Below are 27,782 nucleotides of genomic sequence, written 5' to 3'. Positions count from 1 at the left end.
TTCAATTACAAAAGTAAAAAAAAAAAAAAAAAAAAAAAAAAAAAAAAAACAAACGTCTTCCTCTTCAGATATTAGAAAACAAATTAAAAAGTGCAAGTCGGCATCTATACAGTGTTTTTCCTTAGTCCTGCCCAACATGACAGCAGAGGTGGTTAATACATGGCAGCAGGGTCACACGTCATTCAGGCGTCTCAATAATTAAATAGCTACACAACACAACTTTCAATGTTCAGAACGTATTGATTACAGTAATATTGGTACTGGCACCGACAGGCTTTTGGACCCACACATATTATAGTAGTGGGTGTGCGTCCCAATCTCAAAACATCTCAGAGAAATTTGGTATAAAAATTCCAAATGTGATTAAAACATTTTTTTATTTTTTTTTTCACCCTACGTTTTAACGCCGGCTATGAATTTGGTTACACGATAAAATAAGTCAATGGCACATGCCCGCAGATGCCAAAGTTTTAGAAAAGTCTTAATTCGAAAAAGATTTGGAAAAATAGTCACAGGAGGTATTTTGGCAGATTTCTTTCCCTGATCTATTGTAAGACGTCCGTACGTCGGGCCATAGAAGTAGTCCAGGTCGGCCACGTTGACAGTATCATGCCCAGCAATCCTTTAGAAGTGTGGAAAAGGTTTAGGCAACAGTGTAGGTCTGCCCGGGTCTGGATACAATGGAGGTGTTCTGTTGTTTTGACAAATTAGTCAATTTGCAAGTCGGAAATATCTCCATCGGAAACTAATTTTTCCTGTACGAGAAAAATGAAAAATGAAATTACTGCACGTTTACAAAATTGAAAAGTTGACATGTAATTTGCTTAAGAGAACGACTTAGCGAGGATCTACAGTTTGGGATTGGGGAGCGTCAAGCATCAATTATTGTACAGGTATAAAATAAACATTTGCTAGTCATATTGTTAAATTTGGAACCGCTTTACTGATAACACGTTTCCATTTTTTTTTTCTTATAAATGTTCATTATATTCACAAGCCACATTACTTTAGGGCTTGAGCTACATAGTGAATTTTGAGGGGATGCAGGTCGTGCAGCCAAAGATAACTAGTCTGCGGCTACATCACAGCCTAATGCAAATTATTGGGTTCTCATTGCAAAGGTACAAACGGTTGCAAGACCTTGTAGGTAGCAATGCAACCCCATTCACATGCATCACCTCTGTATATCCGTGACTATCGCCATTCTGATTGCCTCATCTATAGTTCTCAAAATGGCAAGATTAATGTGACCATGTGATCGGCTTTTTTTACTGCATCCTCTTCATGCACTGACAACGATCAGAGAATGCACAGATACAAGATGTTCTGCAGCTTATATGGCCACATGTGCTGAACAAGATGAAGAGTAGTCCGGTAGGTAAATAATTAATTATACCATTCAGATCCAATTTCCCTGCAGCACCTCCATAGAAAAAATGAAGCATTATACAGTTCCTATTAAAGTGAATGAGCTATCGGTGTAATGCATAGAAGTGTTGGGTCCTCCATGCGCTTTTTCAATCAGCTTCGGCAACTAAGTAAGGGTCCTCAATTTAAACGATACACTGATGGTCTATCCCTACGGATAGTTGACCAATATCAGATCGGTGGGGCTGCGAGGATAGGCCATTAGTATAAAAGTTCTGGACAATTCCTTAATATGGAATTCTGTGTAGTAATTAAAACAAAAAAAAAAAAAACACAGGATAGATTACCCAGCCTCCTTGCTTCTGTAGCCAGGGAACAAACATGTCCATGTATTGAAGACTGTATCCCATTAGTGTGTGAACGGCATGGCTATTAATCCCGGCTACCTTCCTGGTCAGCTCCATGGTCAGAGCAATTTTCGTAAGTTCGGGGCTCACACTTGAGCCTGCTTCATCCTTTTCAACCTCTGCATCTCTCGTGAAAACTTCTGCAAGACGGAAGAAGCTGCCGTAGGACATCCTGCTGAGGGTATTCCTGAGGAAGGGATCTTTACTGATCTAAAAGGATTAAAAAAAAATATCCATAGATCACTTTCCAGCTAATCCAGTGCTCCATTCAGTCACCTAGAAGTGACAATTAGCATTTCCTCAAGCAAATATATGTTTTGGAGAATGGACAAAGCAACAGGATGTGTTACCCTAATTTCCATTACAACAAAACAGGAGTTGCGAACCACCGCGATCAACACTTTATTTTCAGGATGAGTGGAGGTCCTAGAGTCAGTTCCCCACTGATGATAAAGTGATAGTATATCTTAGCAATATGCCATTATTGTATAAAAAATAATCATATTTGGATGCCATACAAGTAGGAGATTAGCGAATCAATTCACAGGACCTTGGTCATTGTCCTGGTCAGTACGCCATAGCTCCTGTAAAGAAGGCCCTACCATCTTCCTCCTACCTGATAGCTGCTCTATTGATTAACCGGTCTGGTGCAACATCATTGTTGGGGTGTGACGTGCACACAACATCTCTCCAGACCGGCTAGTCAGAAAAGGAGCTGGAGATGCCGGCAGGTAGATTACTGATCTGGCTGATGGACAAGGGTCTTGCGAATCGATTCACCCATCTCTATAAATACAATAAAGTTAAAAATTAACGACAATTCATAATTACATAGTACTAAGTCATATGCTCATTAAAGATGCAAACCTTGGCTGTATCCAGCATCACGTCCACAGCAAATACAGTAATTAAAATAAAAATCCGTTATTATTCTATGTTAAAAATTCAAGATCAAGAACATCCTCGGAAAAGATAAAAATATTCAGGATGAGCCTTACGTGTTTCGAACAGTTCATTTCTTATCCAAATATGTATAGAGTCCATTTTATATCCAAAGAAAGGGGAAGGGAAATTAGTATATTAAAAAATATGAAAACATATAATGAACATAGTAAATTAGTGCATTATGGAGTAAGGTACTTCCATAAATATACATAAGACCTGATCCAATATGATTCGGATTGAACTTGATCCGTTATAATATTTTCAATTTATTAGTGCTGCGGAATATGTTGGCGCTATATAAATAAAAATTATTATTATTATCATAATTATTATAATTACAGCACTATTATAATAATAGTTACTATTATTACCATAAGTCAGACACTTATCAAGTTAGCAATCAAAAATAAATCAAAATGACTTTACAGTCATAATTACATCAGTCAACATTGTGAATGTAGCTACTCAGCATTTCAACCTTTTTTTTCCAACCATGATGGATGTGAATACATTCATAAGACATCTAACAATTAAACATTTTTTGAATGATGAACCAACCTCTAATCACTGAATTCACACCTGAAAATTAATTTACCAACCTCAATTTCATGGAACAGTTTGCCTTAATTAATTTAAGAACACCATCAGATTCCATTACAGAGTCTTTCAATTTAGATGACTATAATTTTTCCAACAGGGTACCTAATCCAGAGTTTAACCCCCTACAATTATGCAGTACAGTTATGGACAGTTTTCGATACCTGGTAGAGGACGAACTGAAAAAACTACATCAAAATCCAAAAACATTCAAAAATAAAATCTTACCAGAGATGAACAAACAACAATAAAACAGTTAAAAACTAAGGCCGGGATCACACATGCCAGAAACATGGATGAGTCTCACATGTTAATACCCGGCACTGCCGCCGGCACATGGGAGTGGAGCCTGCGGCTGCATGTGTTGATATGCGGCCGCATGCTCCAATCCGAGTGCCAGGTATTAACATGCGAGACTCGGCCGTGTTTCTCGCATGTGTGATCCCGGCCTAATGGTAATGTTAGCATAAAAGCACGGACAAAGGGGTTCCATTGTCCTTATGGACAAAGGTCTATACGAGAAAGGAATCTTAAATATGTTAAAAGATTCCAAGGTTTGTCAGCCATTGGTTTCTGATCCTACTAACCAAAATCAAAAAAATCTTTAACAAAACTTCTGCATGAAAGAGTACACCTTGGGTCTTATTACAACTAAACAAGCTGAATATTTAAATCCTCCCTGTCCGAGGACTCTTATTCCATGTTCTCCCAAAAATGCACAAGGAGAAATTTCCACCACCATTTAGACCAACTCCAGGCATTGAATCCATGTTGGAAAATCTTTTGCGAGTGGTTATATGATAGACTTCAACCTTTGGTACAATTGTCCCCTAGTTACAATTGTGATTCAAAACAGATTTTAAATGCCCTGAAAGGACATTCCATGGTTGGAAAATTACACCTGGATAACGTGTGATATAAATGCACTGTACAGCTCGATACCGCATAATCTAGCACTCGTTGCTTTGACTGATCAAATGTGCAAATACACCGGTTATACTGAGGAATTTCAGCAATTTATACTGAATGTCACTCACGTTTTATTGACGAAACAATTATTTCTCTTTTCTGGATACATTTTCTTTACAATGCCAAGGATGTTCTATGTGCGCCAAATTTTCATCCTTGGTAGCCAATATCTTTATTAACTGGTGAAAGGATAAATATGTATATACACCTCATTTAACCCTTATGTGTCTGATTTTTTTTTTATACATGTACGTTTCAGTGACGACGTTCTCATCACATGGTGTGGCTGTGGGACGTCCATAGCGAATTTCATCACATACATAAGTAATAACGTTGACAATGTTTCTTTTACATTCAACAGATATCCTACTCATGTTCCTTTTTTGGGTATTTTTTATCTTGAGATTTGAAAAAAAAAATTAAAAGATTCAAACAGAAATTTATAGTAAACCAATAGCCGGTAATTCTATTCTTTATGCTACTAGTTGTCACCCAAGACATGTTATACAAAATCTACCAGTTGGAGAATACGTGAGGCTACAGAGATAATGTACTTTAAAAATAAAAAAAACAGGATTTTTGGGTTGCTTACCGTAAAATCTGTTTCTCGGAGCCTTCATTGGGGGACACAGAAACCATGGGGTGTATGCTGCTGCCACTAGGAGGCTGACACTATGCAAAAAAAGGTTAGCTCCTCCTCCGCAGTGTACACCCCACCGACCGGCAGGGATTTCCTCAGTTAGTGAGAAAGCAGTAGGAGAAGTAACAGAATAGATTGAAAACAGAACAAACAACTCAACTGTAACCATTCAACCAAAGTAAGAACAGGAGCTGTAGAACATGGGAGGGGGTGCTGTGTCCCCCAATGAAGGCTCCGAGAAACAGATTTTACGGTAAGCAACCCAAAAATCCTGTTTTCTCGTTCGCCTTATTGGGGGACACAGAAACCATGGGACGTCCAAAAGCAGTCCCTGGGGTGGGAAACAAACTTCCATCAGGCCAGCGGACTCACCACCGCGGCCTGCAGAATCCTTCTACCTAGGCTGGCGTCCGCCGAAGCGTAGGTGTGAACCGATGACCATGTTGCAGCTTTGCAAAGCTGCAGCGTGGAAGCTCTGTGGCGTACCGTCCAGGAGGCACCCACTGCCCGAGTAGAGTGGGCCCTGATCCCCGGAGGGGCTCCGCGACGCTTAACTCGGTAGGCTTCCAAAATTGCCGATCTGATCCAGCGAGCAATAGTGGCCTTTGACGCCGGGAGACCTTTCCGCACCCCATCTGGAATAATGAAAAGAGACCGTCTTTCGCAAGGAAGCCGTCCTAGACAGATAGACTCTTATTGTCCTAACCAGGTCCAGCTTGTTCAAAGACCGCTCTCGGGGATGAGTTGGACTCGGACAGAAGGACGGTAGCACGATATCCTCATTGAGGTCAAACGAGGACACCACCTTCGGAAGGAAGGAGGGCGGAGGCCACAGAACTACCTTATCCTGGTGAAGCACCAGAAAGGGAGAGCGGCAAGAAAAAGCTGCCAATTCCGACACGCGCCGGACGGAGGTGATGGCCACCAGAAAGGCCACCTTCCAAGAAAGAAGAGAAAGGGAAACTTCCCTGAGAGGTTCAAAGGGAGAACCTTGCAGAACCTCAAGAACCAGATTAAGATCCCATGGATCCACGGGCGCCCTGTACGGCGGAACCGTGTGAGCCACGCCCTGAAGAAAGGTCTTGACTTGAGGACGGGAAGCCAACGTTCTCTGAAAGAAAATGGACAGCGCCAAAACTTGCCCCTTCAAGGAACTGAGGGCAAGCCCCGCTTCCAATCCTGCCTGGAGAAAGGCTAGGACTGAAGGGAGCGAAAAGTACATGGGCGCGATGTCATTGGTCTCACACCAAGTGAAATAGGCCTTCCAAGTACGGTAGTAGATCTTGGAAGATGATGGCGTTCTGGCTCGGATCATGGTCTGAATTACTTGGTCGGCAAATCCAGCTCGTTTCAAAACCTCGGTCTCAACAGCCACTTAAAGCCGTTAAATTGAGCGGCCGAGAATTGGGGTGGCAAATCGGACCTTGGGACAGCAGATCTGCTCTGTCCGGAAGCTTCCAGGGAGCGTCCGCGAGAAGATTGACAATGTCCGCAAACCAAGACATTCTGGGCCAATTCGGGGCGATGAGAATGACTGGAATTCCTTCTGCCTTGATCTTCCTCAACAGCTTGGGAAGAAGAGGCAGAGGAGGGAACAGGTAGGGAAGATCGAACTGGGACCAAGGAACGGCCAGGGCGTCGGCGCCCACTGCCAGAGGGTCCCGAGACCTGGACACGAATTGTGGGACTTTCCTGTTGAGGCGAGACGCCATGAGATCTACATCCGGGGTTCCCCACCGAAGGCCGAGCCGATGAAACACCTCCGGATGTAGGGACCACTCTCCCGCCGCGAGACCCTCGCGGCTGAGAAAATCAGCGGCCCAGTTGTCTACGCCGGGGATGTGGACCGCGTAAATTGCCGGAACGGAAATCTCCGCCCAAAGAAGAATTTTGGACACCTCCGCCAGGGCTGAGACACTCCGTGTTCCCCCTTGGCGGTTGACATATGCCACCGCTGTGGCATTGTCTGTCTGAACCCGAACAGGCAGTCCCTTGAGAAGCCTCTCCCAGTGAACGAGAGCCAGATGGATCGCTCAAATCTCTAGAACGTTGATCGGTAGTGCTGATTCCCGATCCGACCATCGACCCTGAACAGTGTGGTTGCGGAACACTGCACCCCAGCCGAGGAGACTGGCATCTGTGGTTACTATCTGCCAGTGAATGGGAAGGAAGGATCGACCCGATAGGATGAGAGGTGACGTCAACCACCAGTTGAGAGACCGCTTGATCCGGCATGAAAGATGGACAGGGCGATCCAGGTACAGAGGCGACCTGTTCCATCTCGACAGAATGGCCTGCTGGAGAGGTCTGGCGTGAAATTAGGCAAAGGGAACCGCCTCTATCGCCGCCACCATCTTTCCCAGGACCCTCATGGCTGTATGGAGGGACGGGGATCGTGTGATCTGCAGCGATCGTACCTCCTGCTGCAGGAAAAGGATCTTCTCTTGAGGGAGAAAGACCCTTGACCGACGAGTGTCGAACAGTAGGCCTAGAAAGACCAAACGTTGGGTAGGAACCAGACAGGACTTTCTCCTGTTGACGATCCACCCGAAATTGGAAAGAGTGTCCAGGACGATTAACAAACTTTGGTGAGCCTGTTGAAATGAGGGAGCTTTGATCAGAATATCGTCGAGGTACGGAAAAAGAGCGAGACCTCTGACTCTCAACAAAGCCATCAACGCAGCCATGATCTTCGTGAAGACTCTGGGAGCGGTGGCGAGACCGAAGGGCAGTGCGACGAATTGGTAATGGTGCTGCCGAATCGCAAAACGCAGAAACTTCTGATGTCCGGAGAAGATTGGAACATGTAAATAGGCATCTTGGATGTCTATTGAGCACATGAATTCCTGCTCCTCCATGGAAGCGATGACCGAGCGAAGCGACTCCATTCGGAAGTGGCGAAGGCGGACTCTCCTGTTGAGCAGCTTGAGATCCAAGATGGGACGAACTGCGCCGTCTTTTTTCGGCACTACAAACAGGTTCGAATAAAACCCTGTGAAGCGCTCCGATTCGGGAACGGGCACAATCACTCCAGAACTGAGAAGAGAGGCGATAGCCGTAGAGAACCCCGGGATCAAGGCTGGATCTTTTGGAGGCCGGGATTCGAAGAAAAGATCCCGTGGAAGAGAGACGAACTCTATCTTGTATCCTGAGGATACGACCTCCCTGACCCAAGCGTCCTCTACGGAGGCCAGCCAAACTTCTCTGAAGAAAAGAAGTCAACCTCCCAATTGGAAGGGCCCCTCGGGTGCCCGACGATAGTCATGCTGATGTAGATCTGGACGGTCTGCCTTCGGGAAGAGTGGGATCGCCAGGAAGGAGTGGGTCTGAAAGAAACTTTCTTCCTATCCTGGCGTGCCTGCGGTCTCTGTTGATTGGAGGAGTTGTCCGCCGTATTGAAACGGCGGAAAGTCCGAAAGGGTCGAAACTGACGCCTTAGTGGAGGTCTGCGAGGCTTGGACTGAGGGAGGAGTGAACTCGTGCCTCCGGTGGCGTCCTTAATAATCTGGTCCAATTGGGACCCAAAAAGGCGCACCCCTTGAAAAGGCAGGTTAGTGAGAGACTTTTTAGAAGACAAGTCCGCTTGCCAGGCCTTTAGCCAAATAGTACGTCGAATTGCAACTACGTTGCTTGACGCCTGAACTGCGCAGGATGCTGCATCCAAGGAAGCGGAAAGAAGATAGTCCCCCGCATGGGAGATCTGATTGGCGAGATCGGTCAAACGCTCCGGTTGCGCCTTATCTAGGATGCCCTGACGGAGGTCGTCTGCCCACATCGCTATGGCTTTTGCTGCCCAGGATGAAGCAAAGATTGGACATACCGCCGCTGAAGCCGCTTCGAAAGCAGACTTTGCCAGGGATTCTATAATCCTGTCATTAGAATCTTTTAGGGACGCCACGCCTGAAAGCGGGAGAACCGTGTTATTGGAAAGCCTGGACACGGGCGGATCCACCGAGGGAGAAGCAGACCAGTTGTCCGTGAGCTCCTTCGCAAACGGATAGAGTACGCCGAGACGCTTCCCTCTTTGAAAGCGTCTGGTCGGATCTTCTCTTTCCCTGGTAAAAATCTTTCCAAACTCGGAATGGAAAGGAAATACCCTGGAGGGAGTTTCTGCCCGTCTGAATGAAACCTCCTGATCTGAGGATTTCACAGGGGATTCAGCAATATCGAAGGTATGATGGATCGCTGCAATGAGGTTCTGCACTGTGACCTTCATGTTCGCATCCTGGTCTGAATCCAGCTCTAAAATCCCCTCAGATGACCTGTCCGAAAACGCTTCACCTGACTCGGGAGAGGAGGCCCGAGAGGGAGGTTGCTGAAACGGGCTATGCGGTGAGATGGGGCTAGGAGAGGATTCCGGCTGGGGATGTCGCCTAGGTCGTTTGCGACTAACGCTGGCTGACTCAGATGGAATCTCTTGGGACCTGCTGGGCCCTGCCGAAGTGTCCAGGGGCAACTTATCCAGAACGGCAACTAGGGATTGAGACACCTTGGTGAGGTCTACCACTGATTGAGATAGAGAGGAGGCCCAGCCAGGCATGGGGGGTTCACTCTCACCTGGGGCCGTAGATGGCTCCTGGGCGGCGTCCGACTGAATTGGATTGCTACAATCCAGACAGAGGGGAGAGGACTGACCTGAGGTAAGTTTGCGATTGCACGAAGAACATGCAAAGAACTTGACTAGGGTGCAGGGGAGGGCCATAGAGTGGGTACGATCAGATTTCGAGTTAGACATAATGAAAACCTGAGGTAGTGCCGGAAGGTTGGGGGACAGAAGGCGGAGAAGGGTCAGTCTGCAGTGCAGAGCTACTCACGGACCGGTGTCCCCAAAGCACAGGCTGCTGGATATCCGGAGATGTGCGTCCGGCTGACAGGCTGTGAAGATGGTGCCTGCCTGTAGAGAAGCGAGCGTCCAGGAGAAGGGGAAGGGCGGAGCTCGCCGCGGGGTTACCCAATCGCTGCCCTCTGGCCATAACAGGCTGAGCAGGAGAAGGAAAGGCGGGGGGAGGGCCTGGGGAGAGCGGGAGAAAAGCCCGCTTAGAAGAAAGGGGCGGGGGGCGTGGCCGCGACGCTGCGGTAGGCCCGAACAGAAGCCGGGGCCTAAATTAGTTGCGGCGGCCGCCTGTCAGCAGGGGGTCGGCGCGGAGGTCGGGACAAGGACGCCGCCGCTGGAAGCCGCTTCCCAGCATGGAAGAAGGGGAGGGAGAGGCCCTGTGCTCTCTGTCCCCAGAAAGGGGGGAGGGAAGGGGAAGAGCGGAGAGCAGCAATATAAGGATGATGTGCCCGTAGGGTGGCTGCGGAGAACCGCAGCGCCCTCATCCCTGTGCCAATGAAGAGGACCCCCTGTCCGTCGGGAATGGGCAGCCAGGTAAAATAAAAAAGGCCATACTCACCCATCCCCGATCCATTACCTGGATTGAAGAGCTCCTGTGTCTCCTCAAACCGACAGGCTCTGGTAGGCGAGTGGGTGGGAGACTGGCGACAAGGACCCCTGGAGTCGCTGGCACGTCTTGGTGTCGGCGTCCGTCTGGGCTGCTGGTCCTGTCGCGGAGAACTGCAAGGATACGGGGTGGCAATACACGCCGTACTCGCAGACTCCATGTGGGAGTACAGATGTGACTGTTCACTCTGTATCCCTCCGTAGAACCTGTAAAGGAACGACGCACGACGAGGTAGATAAGGGTCTAATGAAAGACCCGTGTCCACCTCCTAATGACACTAAGCTAAACTGAGGAAATCCCTGCCGGTCGGTGGGGTGTACACTGCGGAGGAGGAGCTAACCTTTTTTTGCATAGTGTCAGCCTCCTAGTGGCAGCAGCATACACCCCATGGTTTCTGTGTCCCGCAATAAGGCGAACGAGAAAAATATTCACATGAATGCTCTTATCGACAAGATTTTTTTTAAAGAAAAAGAGGACGTTCAAAACAAACTTTAACTCGGGCAAAAAAGACAGCCAAATCCAGAGCCTGAGATCAATATCTTACGAGAAAAAAAAAAAAAAAAGATTAAAAAAAAAGGTACAGAAAATAATGCTATAGTTTTTTCCATTCAGAATAGCAATTTGTTCTATCAAATTACTATTATTAAATTAATACCTATCTTGTACACTGATAATTCTCTGAGAAATATTCTACAGACAGGTTACAAATTTGTGTGTCTAAACTTGGAACTGCTATAGGTAATATTATATATCCAAGTGATCACAGTAATAAAAACTCCTGAAAATTGGTTATCAACAAATAGTGCTTACATGGCAAAAAAAACCTCTCAGTTTATGTCCCTATATGGTAAGTAAAATATAACTTTTAATCATTTGGAAATGTCACTTCCGGGTTTGGAGTCACCAACTCTCCTGTTCGCTGCGCCTCTGGATTTGGAAGGCGGATTTGATGGGCTGGTCCAGCCTCCTACACCATGCTAAGGGACGATACAAATTAGGCAAGTATCTGCATTTCCACCACATTCAAAGTTATATTTTAATTATCCCATCAATTCCTATTTTATTCTATAGAAAAAAGTATCCACACCCAAAGAAGGAGAAGATAAATTTGCATTTTTAAAATACAGAGAGGCTTCTTGGATCATCAAATTGGATACACGCACTCCAAAAAGAATGAATATCAGATCACATCATTATGTATATTTATTGAAGTAGCATACTCCATAATGTTAATTAGATTTTTTTCATTTTCTTAACAATTCCCCTTTCTTTGGATATAAAATGGACTTTATACACATTGGGATTGTACTATGAATAAGAACTGAACTGTTCGAAATGCCCAAGGTCCATCCCAAATATTTTATTGTACAATTTTCCAAGGATGTTTTTGAGTTTTTAACATGGAATAGTAAAGAATTTTGATGTGAATTGTTTCCTGTGGATGTGATGCTGGATACACCCAAGATTTGCATCTTTAATGAACATATGTATTAGTACTATGTAACTATGAATCGTCTTTAATGATTAACATTACTTAATGTATTTATAGAGCTGAGTGCATGATTTCACAGGACCCTTGCCCAGAAACCAGGTTAGTGATCCACCTTCGATTTGAATTATTTATTGTGGCCTTGATGCAGGATACACCCAACATTTGCATCTTTACCTGCTGCTGACAAAGCTTCTATCCCTGCACCGCCCTAGAAGAAGGTCTACGAACTGCATTTAAACTAGGCAAGTTGGATTTCAACTTTTTTCTACTTATGGTCCTTCCTCTGTGGGCATCTTTGAACTTAGAAAAAAAATTGCACAAAGTTTCAGTCTACACTCTTCAGCTCATTTCCCGAACCCCTGATATTCAATTTTTACCCTAATCCAAGTTTTATATTTCTCGTCTGGGATTGTCCTTCATCGTAATATAGGCTGGATGTGAGGTCAGTGTGTAGCAAGGGCGCTGTTGTCTTCATTAGCTCATTTTCAGCACAGCTTCTATCCTGTACATGTACTTTCCTCTTTTTCTATACTCTGCCTTCTCTGCAATCTCTGCAATCTCTGAAACTGTACATGTCTTCTCACCTCTCCGCTTGAGGGAGATTTGAGGTTGGAGCAGAGAGCTATCAAGAACAGGATGTCTGATGGATTTGTAACATTTTTGCAAATGCACAGCTAGATAAACGCTTACAGATGCTCCGCAGCAGCAAAACAGTAGAAGCTTTTTAATGAAGACTATTTAGAAAGTTGCATAACTTTGCCTTTAGGAAGCAAATGAACCATAAAAATTCTGTGTGACGGTGGATGTGCTCAAAGAGATGGGGCAAGGGTAAATTTTAAAAGTAGCTAAATGTAAGTCTGCCCGCACCTTTGCATTGATAACTACTGCCTGTTCCTGAAGTAAGGCCACCAGCTTCCGAATCACTTCATCCTTGTCCTCCGCAGCCGGCCTGTCGTCAGTAGTGACATTATTGTTGTCTGTAAGGTGTAGAGAAACACACACTAATTCATATTTTTCCTACAATAAAAGCACAAAGAGTGCAACATCTACTTAATAGAAGTGCAACCATTTCTCGCAAACACCCATTTGGAATGTGGTTTTTTATTCTAAATGTACTTAAGCTAAAAAATCGTTTGCTTGCAAAAATATTAATAAAAAATAAAGTATTTATGCTTTAACTACAAGTGAAAAAGCAAAGCAAAAGGTGTTTGACAAAAAAAAAAAAAAAAAAAACCAGGGCGGTCACATAAGAAATCTGCAAAGTCTAATGAATTACGGATGATTTTTCCACATACAAGAAGAAAAAAAAATGACTTTTTTGGGATCAGAGTTTGGTCTGAGAATTATCAATTTTTCTCATAAGTGGTATATAATTAAAAAAAAAAAAAAAAGTTTTTACACCTCCTCTATTCAGAAGTTTGTAAAAAAAAAAAAAAAAAAAAAAAAAAAGATCGGCCTATTTTATCACAGACTTGTTTAAACAATGTTCCTGTTTTCATATCATGCAGCTTCATTATAAGGGAGACAGACACTACATGGCGCCAATTTAAGTAATGATCACCAAAATGTTCCAAAAACAAAACAACCTGGATATACTGTATACTAAAACACTCAGACTGACCATGGAAAAGTAGAAAATATACAAAGAAGGTAAAAGAAAAAACCTCATCATACCTCCTTGAGGACCGAGGACGAATACTTGAGGAGCAGGACCCTTCTGCGGCTCCTGAGGGCTCTTTAGTTTTTTGTGTTTGAGCAATGTCTCCAACTTTTTTGCAGCTAAAGAGTAAATCTCAGAGTCTTCAAGTCTTCCTAATAATGCATAAAGAATAAAAACCATAAGTGCCAATATGATTATAGCCATATCAAACGTCTAAGATTTTTTTTCACATTTTAGTTGTTAAAAAACATTTTAGAACTTAGTTAACTCCTTACTACCATTGGACGATATAGTAAGTCCGATGGCAGTATCCCCCGCTTTGATGTGGGCTCCGGCAGTGAGCCCACCTCAAAGCCGGGACAAGTCAGCTGTTTTGAACAGCTGACTTGTGCCTGCAACAGGCACGGGTGGAATCGCGATCCTATTAACTAGTTAAATGCCGCTGTCAAACTCTGAAAGCAGCATTTAACGTGTGCTTCCGGCCATCGCACCGCTGACCCGTCACGTGATTGGGGAGTCATCAGTTCATCAGCAAAACAACCAGAGGTCTCCTTGGAGACCTCTATGGTTGTTGATACCGAATTGCTATAAGTGCCAGCCTGTGGTCGGCGCTCATAGCAATGCAGTAATACAGTAATTCTGCTACATAGAGGTGATCTGAGCATCGCCTCTATGTAGCGGAGCCGATTGAGCTATGGCACCTTCTAGCCTCCCATGGAGTCTAATGGAAGCATGCCAAGAGTTAAAGGAAAATGTTTTTAAAAATATTAAAAAGAATTAAAAATAAAACACACACATATTTGGTATCGCCACTTTCAGAATCACACGATCAATAAAAAAAGGATTAACCTGATCGCTAAACGGCGTAGAGAGAAAAAAAAAAAAATCACAACACTAGAATCACGTTTTTTTTGTCGCAGTGACACTGTATTTAAATGCAATAACGGGTAATCAAAAGAACGTATCTGCACAAAAGTGGTATCATTAAAAACGTCAGCTCAGTGCACAAAAATAAGCAATCACCCAACCCTAGATCACGAAAAATGGAGATGCTACGGGTCTGGAAAAATTGCGCAGTTTTTTTTAGCATACATTGAAATATTTTTTTCACCACTTAGATAAAAAAAGAACCTAGACATGTTTGTTGTCTATGAACTCATAGTGACTTGGAGAATCATAATGGCGGGTCAGTTTTAGCATTTAGTGAACCTAGAAAAAAAAAAAAAAAAAAAAAACAACAAGTGTGGGATTGCATTTTTTTGCAATTTAACCACACTTGAATTTTTTTTCCCTTCATTAGATAGAATGGGCTATAAAGAAGTACAAATATGGTGGCGTCAACTGGACCTTAACCACTCGTGATCGTGTCGAGAGACTGACAGCAGCATTTAAGTGACTAAACAGCCATTAGAGGAAGAAGATCCTCTTTATTAGTAATCGGTGGGGGTCCCAACGATTGGATTCCCAATCTTCAGAAACTTATCACCTATCCTATGAATGGGAATTAAGTGGCGATTATGGGGACACCATTGTGAACTCCAAGTTTCCTTGAGCAATCTGAGCCGACCTACTGACTAGATCTGTGTCAGCACAAGAATCTTCTAACCTGGTCTATATATGCGTGTTCTGCATTGAAACATAGCAAAAAAAAAATAAATAACAGAATACATAACATATCCATACCAGTTTCCTGAGTTGGAGAATAAGGCTCCTCGTTCCATGATTTCACAGGCAGAAAGTCAGGCCGGGCAGGTTTGGAGTCCACGTCCTGAATATTCTCTTTGTGCGTTTTTTTCTTAAGCAGCTTTTTAAAAGAGAAGGAACGGCTGGGCTTTTTTGGAGTTACACTTGGCAAGTGCTTCTCATAAGAGCCTGTGTCATATTGCTTCTCATCTTCTTCTGTTAAAGAAGTTGTACAGGCAAGTAAAGGGTTAGGAGACTTGGGCCGTTTGGTGGAATCCCCTTTGGCGGTGGCTTTCCCGTGGTCATCGAGTACAACATCAATGGAGTCTTTGGATTTACTCTGAATGCTTCCATTCCTCTCCTTTAGTGAACTGCCCTTTTCCTTTGCCTGGCCCGGTTTTTTCAGCAACTTCTTAATGTTGGTTTTGAAGCCGTGTTTGGTCTCTTCCACCCGATTGATCTCTTCGTGTAGGGAATTCCAGGTACCATGACGTCCCTGAGCTGGCGACTCACCAAACGCTGGGCTCCTGCTCCTTTCATCTCTTTCGGGCTCTTTGCTTCTTTTTCTATCTGACTTTTTAGATTTCTTTGGAAATAATTCTTTACTTTCTTCATGATTTAACCTTATGAGAGGAAGGCAAAAAAAAAGACACTCTGTGGCTATGTGCATTTCACCAAACACCAGCACTGCTGAGTACCCACTAAGTTGGGGACATCAGTCTTAACCTTTCCTTGCAGAAAATTAATGAATTATTTCCATCACAAGGAGAAACACATAAATGAGAGGTGGGAGTGGGGGGTTAATACAAAAAAAAAAAGAATAAAAGTCTCATGGGTGTTAGATGTATGTAAAAAGGAAGGGATTCCATTTAAGTTTAAAGGAAACCTGTTAGGGTTAAATTGCAGCTAAATAGTGTTACATTGCTACCAGGCCGTCTCACTGAAAGTGCGGCTACCAGGAGAAAATTAATTTATTTCCCCCTGGGAGCCGCCGGCTTTCAGTCAGTAGGGCGGTGCATGGTGCGGTTGGAGACATTGCTCTATATACTGTAAGCATGGTCCAACACTTCAACAGCTCACAGTGCAGAGCTGGCTGTCAATCAAGGTAAACAGTGTTACATTACTGCCTGGTTTTATTACTGAAAGTGCAGTTATAGGGAGAATATGAACTTATTTCCTGCTGGGAGCCGCCAGCTTTCAGTCATGGGGGTGTGCACGGTGTGATTACAGTCATTGCTCTCTATACTGTGAGCGAAGGCTGTAAACACAGCCCGGCGCTTTAACAGCCGGATTTGCATAGATGCCCTGCACCACAAGCTGCCAATCAAAATGCCGGACTGTGCTTACAGTCACCGCTCACAGTATAGAGAGCGATGACCCTAATCGCCGTCCCTATAACTGAAAGGAAAGAAGTAAATTTTCTCCCTGCAGCTGAAATTTCAGTAAGTTGGCCGGGCAGCAGATTTAACCCTATATCTGCAGATAATCTTCCCCCCCCCCCCCCCGAGGTGACAGGTTCCTTTTAAAGGTTAGGTTGACACATGACAGATGTGCTGAGGCTTTTCCTTTGGATTTTCTGAACAGAAAAATCAACAGTGTATAACTGAGGCTAAAGCGTCTCAGATTTTACAAAATCTCACCCAACGGCTGAGAATCCAAGCAAAAACTGACCAAGGGCGCAAAATTACCATAATTTGCAGTGTATCAATCCATGCCGATTTCTGCATTGTACAGGGTGAAACATGCAACAAATCCCAGATTCATCACAGATTTTATTAGCTCAACTTATGTACCGCATTAACGTACCCTAAATTTGTCTCAAAAACTAATTAAGCGTACCTGTGACTGTACTTCTTAGGGTCATGGTACGAGCGCCCCACGTGTCCTAGGTGCCTTCCCTCATCTTGACTCAAGGATCGTTTTAAGAAGGCTTCCAAGACGCACTTTGTTTCCGCTTTCACCTTTATCAGGCTGAGGTCGCCATTTGTGGGGTTATCGACTGTATCCATTCCACATCACTGCTCTAAAATACAGTGAAGAGCAGAAAAATATTAGTAAAGATAAAAGTTAAATGCTTCAATAATTCTGAAAAAAATAGGTTTAACGTCAAAAATCAGTTGGTCAATTTTTCCCCCCCATCACATATTTAATTTGAACCATGGCTTAACCCCCTTTCTGCCATGTGACGTACTATCCCGTCCACGTGCCCTGGGACTTAATTCCCAGGGACGGGACAGTACATCACAGCGATCAGCGGCACCCACTTGGTGAGCGCCGCTGATCGCGGCCGGGTGTCAGCTGATTATCACAGCTGACACCCGGCACTGTGTGTCAGGGGCAGTCACGGACCGAGCCCGACACGTTAACCCCTTGCACACCGCAATCAAACACGATCGCGGTGTACCGGGGGTTAAAGGGAAGCATCGGCAGGGAGGGGGCTTCCCTGAGCCCCCCACAGCAGCGCAATGTGCAGCGCTGCTGCGGGGGGCTCCTTCCCTAGAAGTCCCCGGATGTAAAGATGGCGACGGGGACCTTCGGGGGCCTGCAGGGAGCTGGCTTCCTCAGTGCCTGCAAAGCGCAGGCAAGAGAAAGTCTGCTTCAATGCCTGTGACAGATCGCTGATCTGTGACAGATCAGCGATCTGTCACAGGACAGTGATGTCCCCCCTGGGACAACCTAATAAAACAACAACCCCCCCTATAAAACTGTCCCATTAGTTAACCCCTTTAGCGAACCTCTAAAAAAAAAAAAAAAAAAAAAAAACGAAGAAAAAAATAATGCTTTATTATCATACCGCAGAACAAAAAGTACAATAACGCGCGATCAAAAAGACGCATATAAATATGCATGGTACCTCTGAAAACGTCATTTTGTCCCGCAAAAAACGAGCTGCCACACAGCATCATCAGAGAAAAAAATAAGAAAGTTATAGCTCGCAGAATAAAGCGATGCAAAAATAATTATTTTTTTATATAAAATTGTTTTTATTGCATAAAAGCGCCAAAACATAAAAAAGACATAAATGAGGTATCGCTGTAACCGTACTGACCCAAAGAATAAAACCTTATCAATTTTACCGCACGCGGAACGGTGCAAACGCACCACCCAAAAGAAATTCATGAAACGCTGGTTTTTGTTCATTCTGCTTCCCAAAAATCGGAATAAAAAGCGATCAAAAGATGTCACGCGCCCGAAAATGGCATCAATAAAAAGGTCAACTCGTCCCGCAAAAAATAAGACCTCACATGACTTGGTGGGTCAAAATATGGAAAAAAATTATAGCTCTCAATATGTGGTGATGCAAAAACTATTTTTACAATAAAAAGCGTCTTTTAGCGTATGACAGCTGCAAACATAAAAACCCGCCATAAATAGTAAATCAAACCCCCCGTTATCACCCCCTTAGTTAGAAAAATAATAACATTTAAAAAATGTATTTATTTCCATTTTCCCATTAGGGTTAGGGCTGAGATTAGGGTTAGGGGTGTGTTGGGGTTAGGGTTGGAGTTAGAATTGGGGGGGTTTCCACTGTTTGGGCACATCAGGTGCTCTCCAAACGCAACATGGCATATGATCTCAATTCCAGCCAATTCTGCATTGAAAAAGTCAAATGGTGCTCCTTCCCTTCTAAGCACCAAACAGTGTTTTACCCCCACATATGGGGTATCAGCCTACTCAGGACAAATTGCAAAAAAAACTTTTGGGGTCCTATTTCTCCTGTTGCCCTTAGGAAAATAAAAAAAATTGGGGGCAAAAATATTTTTGTGGAAAAAAAAATATGATTTTTTTATTTTCATGCCTGGGCATTATAAACTTGTGTGAAGCCCTTGGGGGTTCAAAGTGCTCACCACACATCTAGATAAGTTCCTTAGGGGGTCTAGTTTCCAAAATGGTGTCATTTGTGGGGGGTTTCCACTCTTTAGGTACATCAGGGGCTCTCCAAAGGCAACATGACACCCACAGACCATTCCATCAAAGTCTGCTTTCCAAAACGTCACTACTTCCCTTCCGAGCCCCGACGTGTGCTCATACAGTAGTTTTCTCCCACATATGGGGTATCAGTGTACTCAGGACAAATTGGACAACTTTTGGGGTCCATTTTCTCCTGGTACCCTTGGGAAAATAAAAAAAATTAGGGACTATATGATCATGTTTGTGGAAAAAATACGATTTTTTTATTTTCATGCCCGGGCGTTATAAACTTCTGTGAAGCACCACACATCTAGATAAATTCCTTTGGGGGGGGGGGGTCTAGTTTCCAAAATGGTGTCATTTTTGGGGGGTTTCCACTGTTTTGGTACATCAGGGGTTTTCCAAACGCGACATGGTGTCCGATCTCAATTCCAGCCAAAAAAGTCAAATGTCGCTGCTTCCCTTCCGAACTCTGCCATGCGCCCAAATAGTCGTTTACACCCACATATGGGGTATCAGCGTACTCAAGACAAATTGCACAATAACTTTGAGGCTGTGTGCACACGATGCAGATCTGCAGCGGTTCCGCAGCGGATTTTACCGCGCAGAAATGTTGCATATCCGCATTGTGATGTACAGTAGCCTTAAACTCAATGTAAAAAAAAACCGCTGTGCAGACGCTGCGGATTTTTCCGCACGGTTTTCCCGCGGTACAAAATCCGCAGCATGTTACTTTTGTGCGGTTTTCCATCTCCCCTGTCACCAAATCCGCAGGGGGAAAACCGCGATGGAAAACCGCATGAAAAATGGAAGAAATCCGCAGGAAAAAAGCAGGTCATTTGACCTGCGGATTTTTTCCATTCTGCGCGGAAAAATCCGCAGGGCCAAAAAGTACGTCTGCACTCAGCCTTAGGGTCCTATTACCCTTGGGAAAATAAAAATTGGGGGTGAAAAGATCATTTTTGTGGAAAAAATATGATTTTTTAATTGTACGTTATAAACTTCTGTGAAGCCCTTGTGGGTTCAAAGTTCTCACCACATATCTAGATAAGTTCCTTTGGGGGTCCAGTTTCCAAAATGCGGTCACTTGTGGGGGGGTTTCCACTGTTTAGGTACATCAGGGGCTCTCCAAACGTGACATGGCGTCCGATCTGAATTCCAGCCAATTTTGCATTGAAAAAGTCAAACGGGAATGATTATATCCTCACTAACCAAGATACCAGAGATTAAATCGCTCGGCAATTAAAAGAATTTTTTGCCATTAATGATAATCAAATGGTCTCGGATGAAACTCTTTGGGCGGCCCATAAGGCCTTTGCAAGAGGTGTCCTCATCAAAATTGCAGCAATAGAGAAAAGGGAAAGGTTAAAAACATTTAATGATATTTTGTCTAAACTCCAGCTCCTGGAAAGGGCAAACAAGGCCCACCCCTCTGACATTTTCCTTGACTCTATTAGAGGTCTGAGAGATCAGCTGAGATCAATTATGATGTATTCCTATGAAAAAAATCTAAAAAAGCTTAAATCCAAATTCTATAGCTTGGGTGATAAAGCCGGTAGGGTCCTAGCAAGTCGAGTGAAGAAAAGGGAGGCTCGGATGGCCATTCCCTTTTTGATTAAGCACGACGGGTCCAAAGTTTTAAACCCTACTCATATAGCTAGTGAGTTTAAAGAATACTATTCCCAACTATATAATCTCAAGTCAGATCCTAAAACACACACCAGCCCACGAAGGGTGAAATTTCTTCTTTCCTTGCTAAACTAAATTTGCCCAAACTTTCCCCCACGGCTCTGGCTGCTCTTAATGCCCCCCTTACTGAGGAGGAAGTAGTTCGGGTTATTAAATCCTCTAAGAGACTTTCTGCCCCCGGGCCAGATGGTTTTTCTAATTCTTACTACCGCCAGTTTGCGCACATGTTGGCTCCATTTTTGGCTAGAACGTTCTCACTATGGAGGGACTCATCTGATATCCAATCTGAAAGCTTGGCTGCGACAATCACTACTATTCTTAAACCGGGGAAGCCTCCAACCTCTCCTGGTAACTTCAGACCTCTCTTTTGAATTGTGATGTGAAGTTATATGCAAAAGTCTGGGCTAATAGACTCCTCTCAGTTTTGCCGGCCCTGGTCTCTCCTGACCAAGTGGGATTTGTCCCAGGGAGGCAGGCTAGAGATGGCACTAGAAAAGTGATTGATTTGATGGATTTTCTTGAGTCCAGTGGTACCCCCGGTGTATTCCTGTCTCTAGATGCGGAAAAAGCGTTTAACAGGGTACACTGGGGCTATGTGGACGCCGTTTTGGACACATTTGGTTTCTCTGGTAATATAAAGGGTGCTATTATGGCCTTATACAAAAAACCAAATGCTTCGGTCTGTGCAGCTGGCTTCTATTCTGATAGATTTGACCTGACTAATGGGACCCGCCAGGGTTTCCCCCTTTCCCTTATAATTTTTGCTTTAGTCATGGAGCCCCTGGCGGAGTCCATTAGGCTCAACCCGGAAATCTCTGGAGTTAAAATAGGCCCTGTAGAGCATAAGATCGGTCTATATTAAGACCATGTAATTCTCTCTTGCACCGATAGTGAAAGATCATTGATAGGGATCAAAAACGCTCTCCTTGAATTTTCTAAGATTTCATATTACAAGCTAAACGAAGGAAAATCGGTTCTCTTCTCGGTTAATGTTCCACCATCTGTTAGAAATAGAATCTCTTCACTTGTCCCATATACTTGGGCCCGGGACAGCTTCTCGTACCTAGGACTAAGGATTTGTAAACTTTCCAATATTGTCAAACAGAATTTTAATACTCTGCTTGATTCCATTTGAAAGGACATAGACAATCAAATACATTTACCCCTTTCCTGGATGGCGTGCATTCAGATAGTTAAGATGATGTTCCTACCAAAAATGTATTTATTCCGTTGTTTTCCCTTGAGGTTCCCCAAGAGGTTTCTCTCTCTTCTGCAGGCAGTTGTGAGCAGATTTACTTGGGCAGGAAAGAAACCTAGGGTTGGTATGTCTACCTTATTTTATAGTTATTCACATGGTGGTCTGGGGGTCCCGAATTTTATTTGTACCATAAAGCAGCAGTTCTAGAGGCGTTAAGGGAGTGGTATGATGATTCTGGTACTCACAAATGGGTGCTTGTGGAGAAATACTTGGCCCTGCGTGGGACTTTGAGATTTCTACTGGAGGCCCGAGTGCTTGGTTCCTTTGCCCCCTCTCTTCCCTTGCAGACAATGAAAGTGGCATTTTCTTACTGGTCTGATCTGGTCTCTTCTCGTCAGGTGATTAAATTTGAGTCTCTCTCTATTAGAGCCTCGGAGCTTCATGTGGATGGCCTCACGTTAGGCAATTGGGTGAGGAATGGTATTGTGGTCATGAAAGATATCCTCTTAATTCAGGAGTTGAAACCTTTCTCTGTCCTAATGGATGAATTTGGCCTTCACAGAAATAACTTCTACCAGTACCTGCAAATTCGGCATTTTTTAAATTCATGTGTATTTCCCTTATCCTGCCATAATGCTGTTTGCTCGCCAATACAGCGGTTTTTTAGTTCTTCCTCCTCTCAAAAACACGGCCTCTAGGTAGTATATAAAGTGTTTAATTCCCCCGGTAATGGTCCTAAACAAGCGTATATGAGGCGCTGGGAAGGGGCTCTTGCTTTCTCCTCAACCCCGGACCAATGGTGGTCCGCTTCTGGCGACTTGCAGAAATATTCCACCTGTATCAATCATCTTGAGCAGCTTAAGAAAGTTCACTTTGACTGGTATTACACTCCGCTGAAGATTTCCAAATTCCGTGGTTCCTATCCCCGATCCTGCTGGAAGGGCTGCTCGGGTGTTGGTTCCCTAGGGCACGTGTGGTGGGATTGCCCGCTCATCCGGCCTTTTTGGGAAGAAGTGTCTAACATTATTACCTCAGTTACAGGCCTGGCTGGAAGTTTGAGCGGTCCGCTAGTGGTTTTGGGGATCGGTTTACATATATTCCCTGGCGATTTGAGACCAATTGTATCACACATTCTAATAGCAGCACGTATGTGTCTGGCAGACCACTGGAGAGAAATAACTATCCCCTCTAAATTGAAAATTATCCAAAAAAAAAATCAATAAACATTACCAATATGAGCTCCTTCTGACCTCAGATATGTTTACCAAAAATAAAATAAGGAATCGCTGGTTCCCCTGGGTGGTGTCCAAATTCTCGTCCTTCCAGTCCTGATTTGTGGACCTGTGATCTTATTACCCATCATCCCTACCCTTGCTTCCTATGTTGCACATTGTATCCTCTAACCCTACTATGCAGAATTTTCAGCTGTTATCTGTTTTTACTTTGAATTTTATTGTCCTGCTGTTATAGGACAAATTTTTCAACTGTCCGCATGTTTGTTGCGGTGTATAATCCGTTTTATATAAAATCTTAATAAAAATTATTGATATAAAAGAAAAAGTCAAACGGCGCTCCTTCCCTTCTGAGCTCTGTCATGCGCCGAAACAGTGGTCCCCCCCACATATCAGGTATCAGCGTACTCAGGACAAATTGCACAATAACTTTTCCAGTCCAATTTCTCCTGTTACCCTTGGTAAGATAAAAAAAATTGAACCTGAACTATTTTTTTGTGAAAAAAAGTTAAATGTTCATTTTTTTTAAATATTCAAAACATTCCTGTGAAGTACCTGAAGGGTTAATAAACTTCTTGAATGTGGTTTTGAGCACCTTAAGGGGTGCAGTTTTTAGAATGTTGTCACTTTTGGGTATTTTCTATCATATAGACCCCTCAAAGTGGCTTCAAATGTGATGTGGTCCGTAAAAAGAAAAAAAAGAAAAAAAAAAAAAAAAAAATGGTGTTGCAAAAATGAGAAATCGCTGGTCAACTTTTAACCCTTATAACTTCCTAACAAAAAAAAAAATTTTGGTTCCAAAATTGTGCTGATGTTAAGTAAACATGTGGGAAATGTTACTTAAGTTTTTTGTGTGCCGTATCGCTGTGATTTAAGGGCATAAAAATTGAAAGTTGGAAAATTGCGAAATTTTCAAAATTTTTGCCAAATTTCCGGGTTTTTTTTTCACAAATAAACACAAGTTATATGAATGAAATTTTACCACTAAGGCTGTGTGCACACGCTGCGGATTTTGCTGCGGTTCCGCAGCGGATTTGGCCGCTGCGGACCCGCAGCAGTTTTTGCTGCGGTGTACAGTACCATGATTCCCTATGGGAATCAAAAACCGCAATGCAGACGGTGCGGAATTTTCCGCGCGGATTATCTGCGGTTTTCAATCCGCAGAAAGAATTGACATGTCAATTCTTTCTGCGGATTCTGCTGCGGTTTGCCATCTCCTCCATTGAGGAGATGAAAAACCGCAGAGCAATCCGCAGGTAAAACCGCAGGTATTTTGACCTGCGGATTTTACAAAATCCGCGCGGATGAATGCGCACCTAATCCGCAGCGTGTGCACACAGCCTAACACGAAGTACAATATGTCACGAGAAAACAATGTCAGAATCACCGGGATCCATGGAAACGTTTCAGAGTTATTACCTCATAAAGGGACAGGGGTCAGAATTGTAAAAATTGGCCCGGTCATGAACGTGCAAACCAGCCTTGGGGGTTAATGGGTTAAAAAAAAGTTAATGGAGTCTTTACAAAAGGGCCCGAGGCTCAGAGTATAATCAAAGGAACTGTCTGTTTTCGGGAAGAACAATCCTGGAAGATTTGTTCTTAGAAGTCTACATTGTACAGTTCCTCCTGTAAACGTGACCTTTCTAAAGAATGATTTTGAGGGATTGCACAATGCTGACAACTAAGAAAAACGCTCCTGAATTGTCATTTAGTGGGAAATACAAGTATATATGACACTTGTGCTGATCCTCGACCACAGTAACACATGGCAGTAACTTGCCCGTGATATTCAAGAGGCGCTAAAATAATCCTCTCCGTCATCAGGAGCATTTCTGATGCCTTGGAGGATTGCAATTTGGGATTTTCCCACTGTACAAGTGCAGATCATGTCGTTAATGTATCTTGACTCACTGGATACAGATCACGTCTTAGTGCCAAGGAAAGACCTTGCTTATGATCAAGGGTGTGACTTGATGACAGAAGAACTTTGCATAGTTGTCCAAGAAAACACTTCCTGATCATGATACTTTGTCCTCTCTGATTACAGTGTTAAACATTTTTAGACGGTAGCAAAAAAAAAAAAAAAAAAAAAAATCAGATTGCAAGCTAATGGAGACAAGAAAAAAAAAAAAAAAAAAAGGAAATTATGTGCTTTCCTTTCCCTTTTGCTCCAAAAAAAAAAAAGCCTAAAACTTTGCACAGTATTGTTCAAAAAGAAATAAAACAAAATCTAACTTTTTGCCTACAGCTCCTATGCAGTTGTGTGGGTCTACATGATTGGATACGGATCATGCCTTCATGTGTTACTTCATGTCCTGTCCAACTGGAATTTCTGGCTGGAAACGAATTGGTCTTGGGAAACGTTCACAAAACAGAGGCGGACATATTGCTGCAAACTATGCTTAACCATTTTCCATCTCCAAAGCAGGTGAAATTTTGAATTCTGATGAATTATTGGACTGTATATATTGTTCTTGCACGGGGGCCATGTCCACCAGTGTTCACAAGTGCATATTTTTCTGCAGCAAATCTTCATCCAAGTCCAGATTTGTTACAGCTTTTCTGCATCTTTCAAACCATGCATTGCAAAGGGTGAAATGTAAGGTTAGAGGGATTTCCCCTAAATCACAAATTATCGCCTACCCATAAGATAAAGAAAATTTGCTACTCTTTAGAGGTCCCACCAGTGGATCATCGACAATCCAGAAAAAAAAAAAAAACAAACGGGACTGTGCGGACTTGAATGGATCAGAGTTGTTCATACAGGACCTCTGCTTCACTCTTTATCAAAGGGGACTGACGGAAATATCCGATTGCTGTGCTTGGCTTTCTCTGGCGGTTCCATTGAAAATTAATGTAGCAAAGACCAAGAATGCACAAATCTGCTCTTTTCATAATCAGAACACCAGTTAAAACTTGAAATTTAAGGAATCTGCAGCGTAAATTGGCTTGCTGTGGATTTCCAATTTGCACTTCAGCATTTTGGTGCATCGTTTAGATGAGACTTAGGCCGGGGTCACACTAACCGACGCAAAATACGGTCCGCAGTTTACATGCGTAATACGGAGAAATGTCCCCTAAATAGTGCACTGTATGTCATCTGTAAGCAGGGTGTGGTCGCGTATTTTGCGCATGTAAGCATCCGTATGTAATCCGTAGGGCATGATTTTCTCTCACGCTTGCAAAATGAACATTTAACGGTTTTGAGGCCTGCAAACTATTTAAATCATTAGCTTACTCCCTATTTATTGGCTCTGTAACAGGTGGCTGCCTCCATTCTGTCCATTTTTGACCTTACCTTGACTAGGTGTGTTGGTGTTGTATGGCCAACATGACAGTGAGTTTCAACACAACTGAGCAGGTTCTCTTCCACTCGCTTTTGTCACACCGCTTTCGCCAGCCATACACAGTGATTGTGGATCCGCGGACGAGGAGACAAATGTGGGTCCATCCACTTTTGAGGCAACGACTCACAAGAGGTCATTTCCACCGGCTCTATTCTTCTCTGCGGGATCATCCGGAAAAAATTTTTCAATACTGTCCCATGAGCCTTGCAATATTTGATCTACTCTTGGAGACAGTGCGCCCTGGGATAACCTTTCAGGACACAAGGATGTGCAAAGCTATATCTGCAGAGGAGCGACTTCTACTCACATTACGGTGTGTACTACAAAACCACATTCTCTATGTTCATGATGTGTTGCCAAAAGTATGTGTATTTTCTTATTTGGGCTCATTTTTTTGGCCTCATCTTGGTCCAGATACATTTAAACTTACAGACCAGAATGTTATGTGTAATATGTACTGAATATCACATAGTCATTATGCTTGAAAAAAATGTGTGTCAGTAGATCTGGAAAAAAAGAACATGTTTGGTATGTATGTAGCTGGTTCTCTCATTTTTGGATTCTAAATGTTCCATTTCTGTTGTTCTCCAGCTTCCTGTCCACTGGCCTGTCTTATGCCGCCCTCCACCATGAGTTTCTCTTTGGAAGATCGACCATTTCTGGCATAGTCAGGTCGACGTGTAGTGAAATCTGGTCAAGACTACATCAACTCGTCATGCCCGAGCCCAGGATGGAAGACTGGTTGAGGATCTCAAGGGACTTTGAGGAGCAATGCCAGTTTCCAAATTGTATTGGGGCCCTTGATGGGAAACATATCCGTGTGCGTAAGCCGCCGAACTCTGGCTCCCAATTCTTCAATTATAAGCAATACTTTTCTGTTGTATTGTTGGCTCTGGCCGACCCTCAATACAAGTTTATAATTGTCGACATTGGGGCCTATGGCAGGACGGGAGACTTCAATTCTTACATTATGGGTTGGCAGCTATGCACCAACCATTTTGATCTACCACCACCATGCCAGCTACCAGGCTCAACTCAAGAATCAGTCCCTTATGTCCTTGTGGCAGATGAGGCGCTTCCATTAACACGCCATGTAATGAAGCCATATCCCCGGCGCAATCTGGACCACCGGAGCAGAATTTTTAACTTGCGCCTATCACGTGTTCGGCGACTGGAGTGTTCCTTTGGCATTCTTTGTGCCA

The 27,782-nt window shown here is 43.6% G+C and overlaps 1 protein-coding gene across 2 annotated transcripts in view; it reads right to left on the bottom strand.

Annotated features, from left to right (window-relative positions):
* Positions 1 to 358: 358 nt before the first annotated feature.
* The window catches only part of BCL2L12 (BCL2 like 12), a 41,979-nt gene continuing 14,555 nt past the window's right edge, over positions 359 to 27,782 (bottom strand). For both annotated transcript variants that reach the window (XM_073570858.1, XM_073570859.1), the window contains exons 2-7: positions 17,042 to 17,225; positions 15,203 to 15,825; positions 13,534 to 13,671; positions 12,727 to 12,836; positions 1,716 to 1,985; positions 359 to 755 (exon numbers count right to left, since the gene is read on the bottom strand). In XM_073570858.1, the coding sequence (XP_073426959.1) occupies positions 708 to 755; positions 1,716 to 1,985; positions 12,727 to 12,836; positions 13,534 to 13,671; positions 15,203 to 15,825; positions 17,042 to 17,211 (1,359 nt within the window). In that variant the 5' untranslated portion in view covers positions 17,212 to 17,225 and the 3' untranslated portion in view covers positions 359 to 707. The remainder of the gene's footprint in view (positions 756 to 1,715; positions 1,986 to 12,726; positions 12,837 to 13,533; positions 13,672 to 15,202; positions 15,826 to 17,041; positions 17,226 to 27,782) is intronic.

This window comes from Dendrobates tinctorius, unplaced genomic scaffold (genome assembly GCF_039654945.1).
Source record: "Dendrobates tinctorius isolate UK_male_01 unplaced genomic scaffold, ASM3965494v1 ptg000028l, whole genome shotgun sequence".
NCBI classification, from domain to species: domain Eukaryota; kingdom Metazoa; phylum Chordata; class Amphibia; order Anura; family Dendrobatidae; genus Dendrobates; species Dendrobates tinctorius.
Note: the sequence above shows the minus strand (reverse complement) of the source record. Positions and strands in the feature narration are given on the sequence as shown.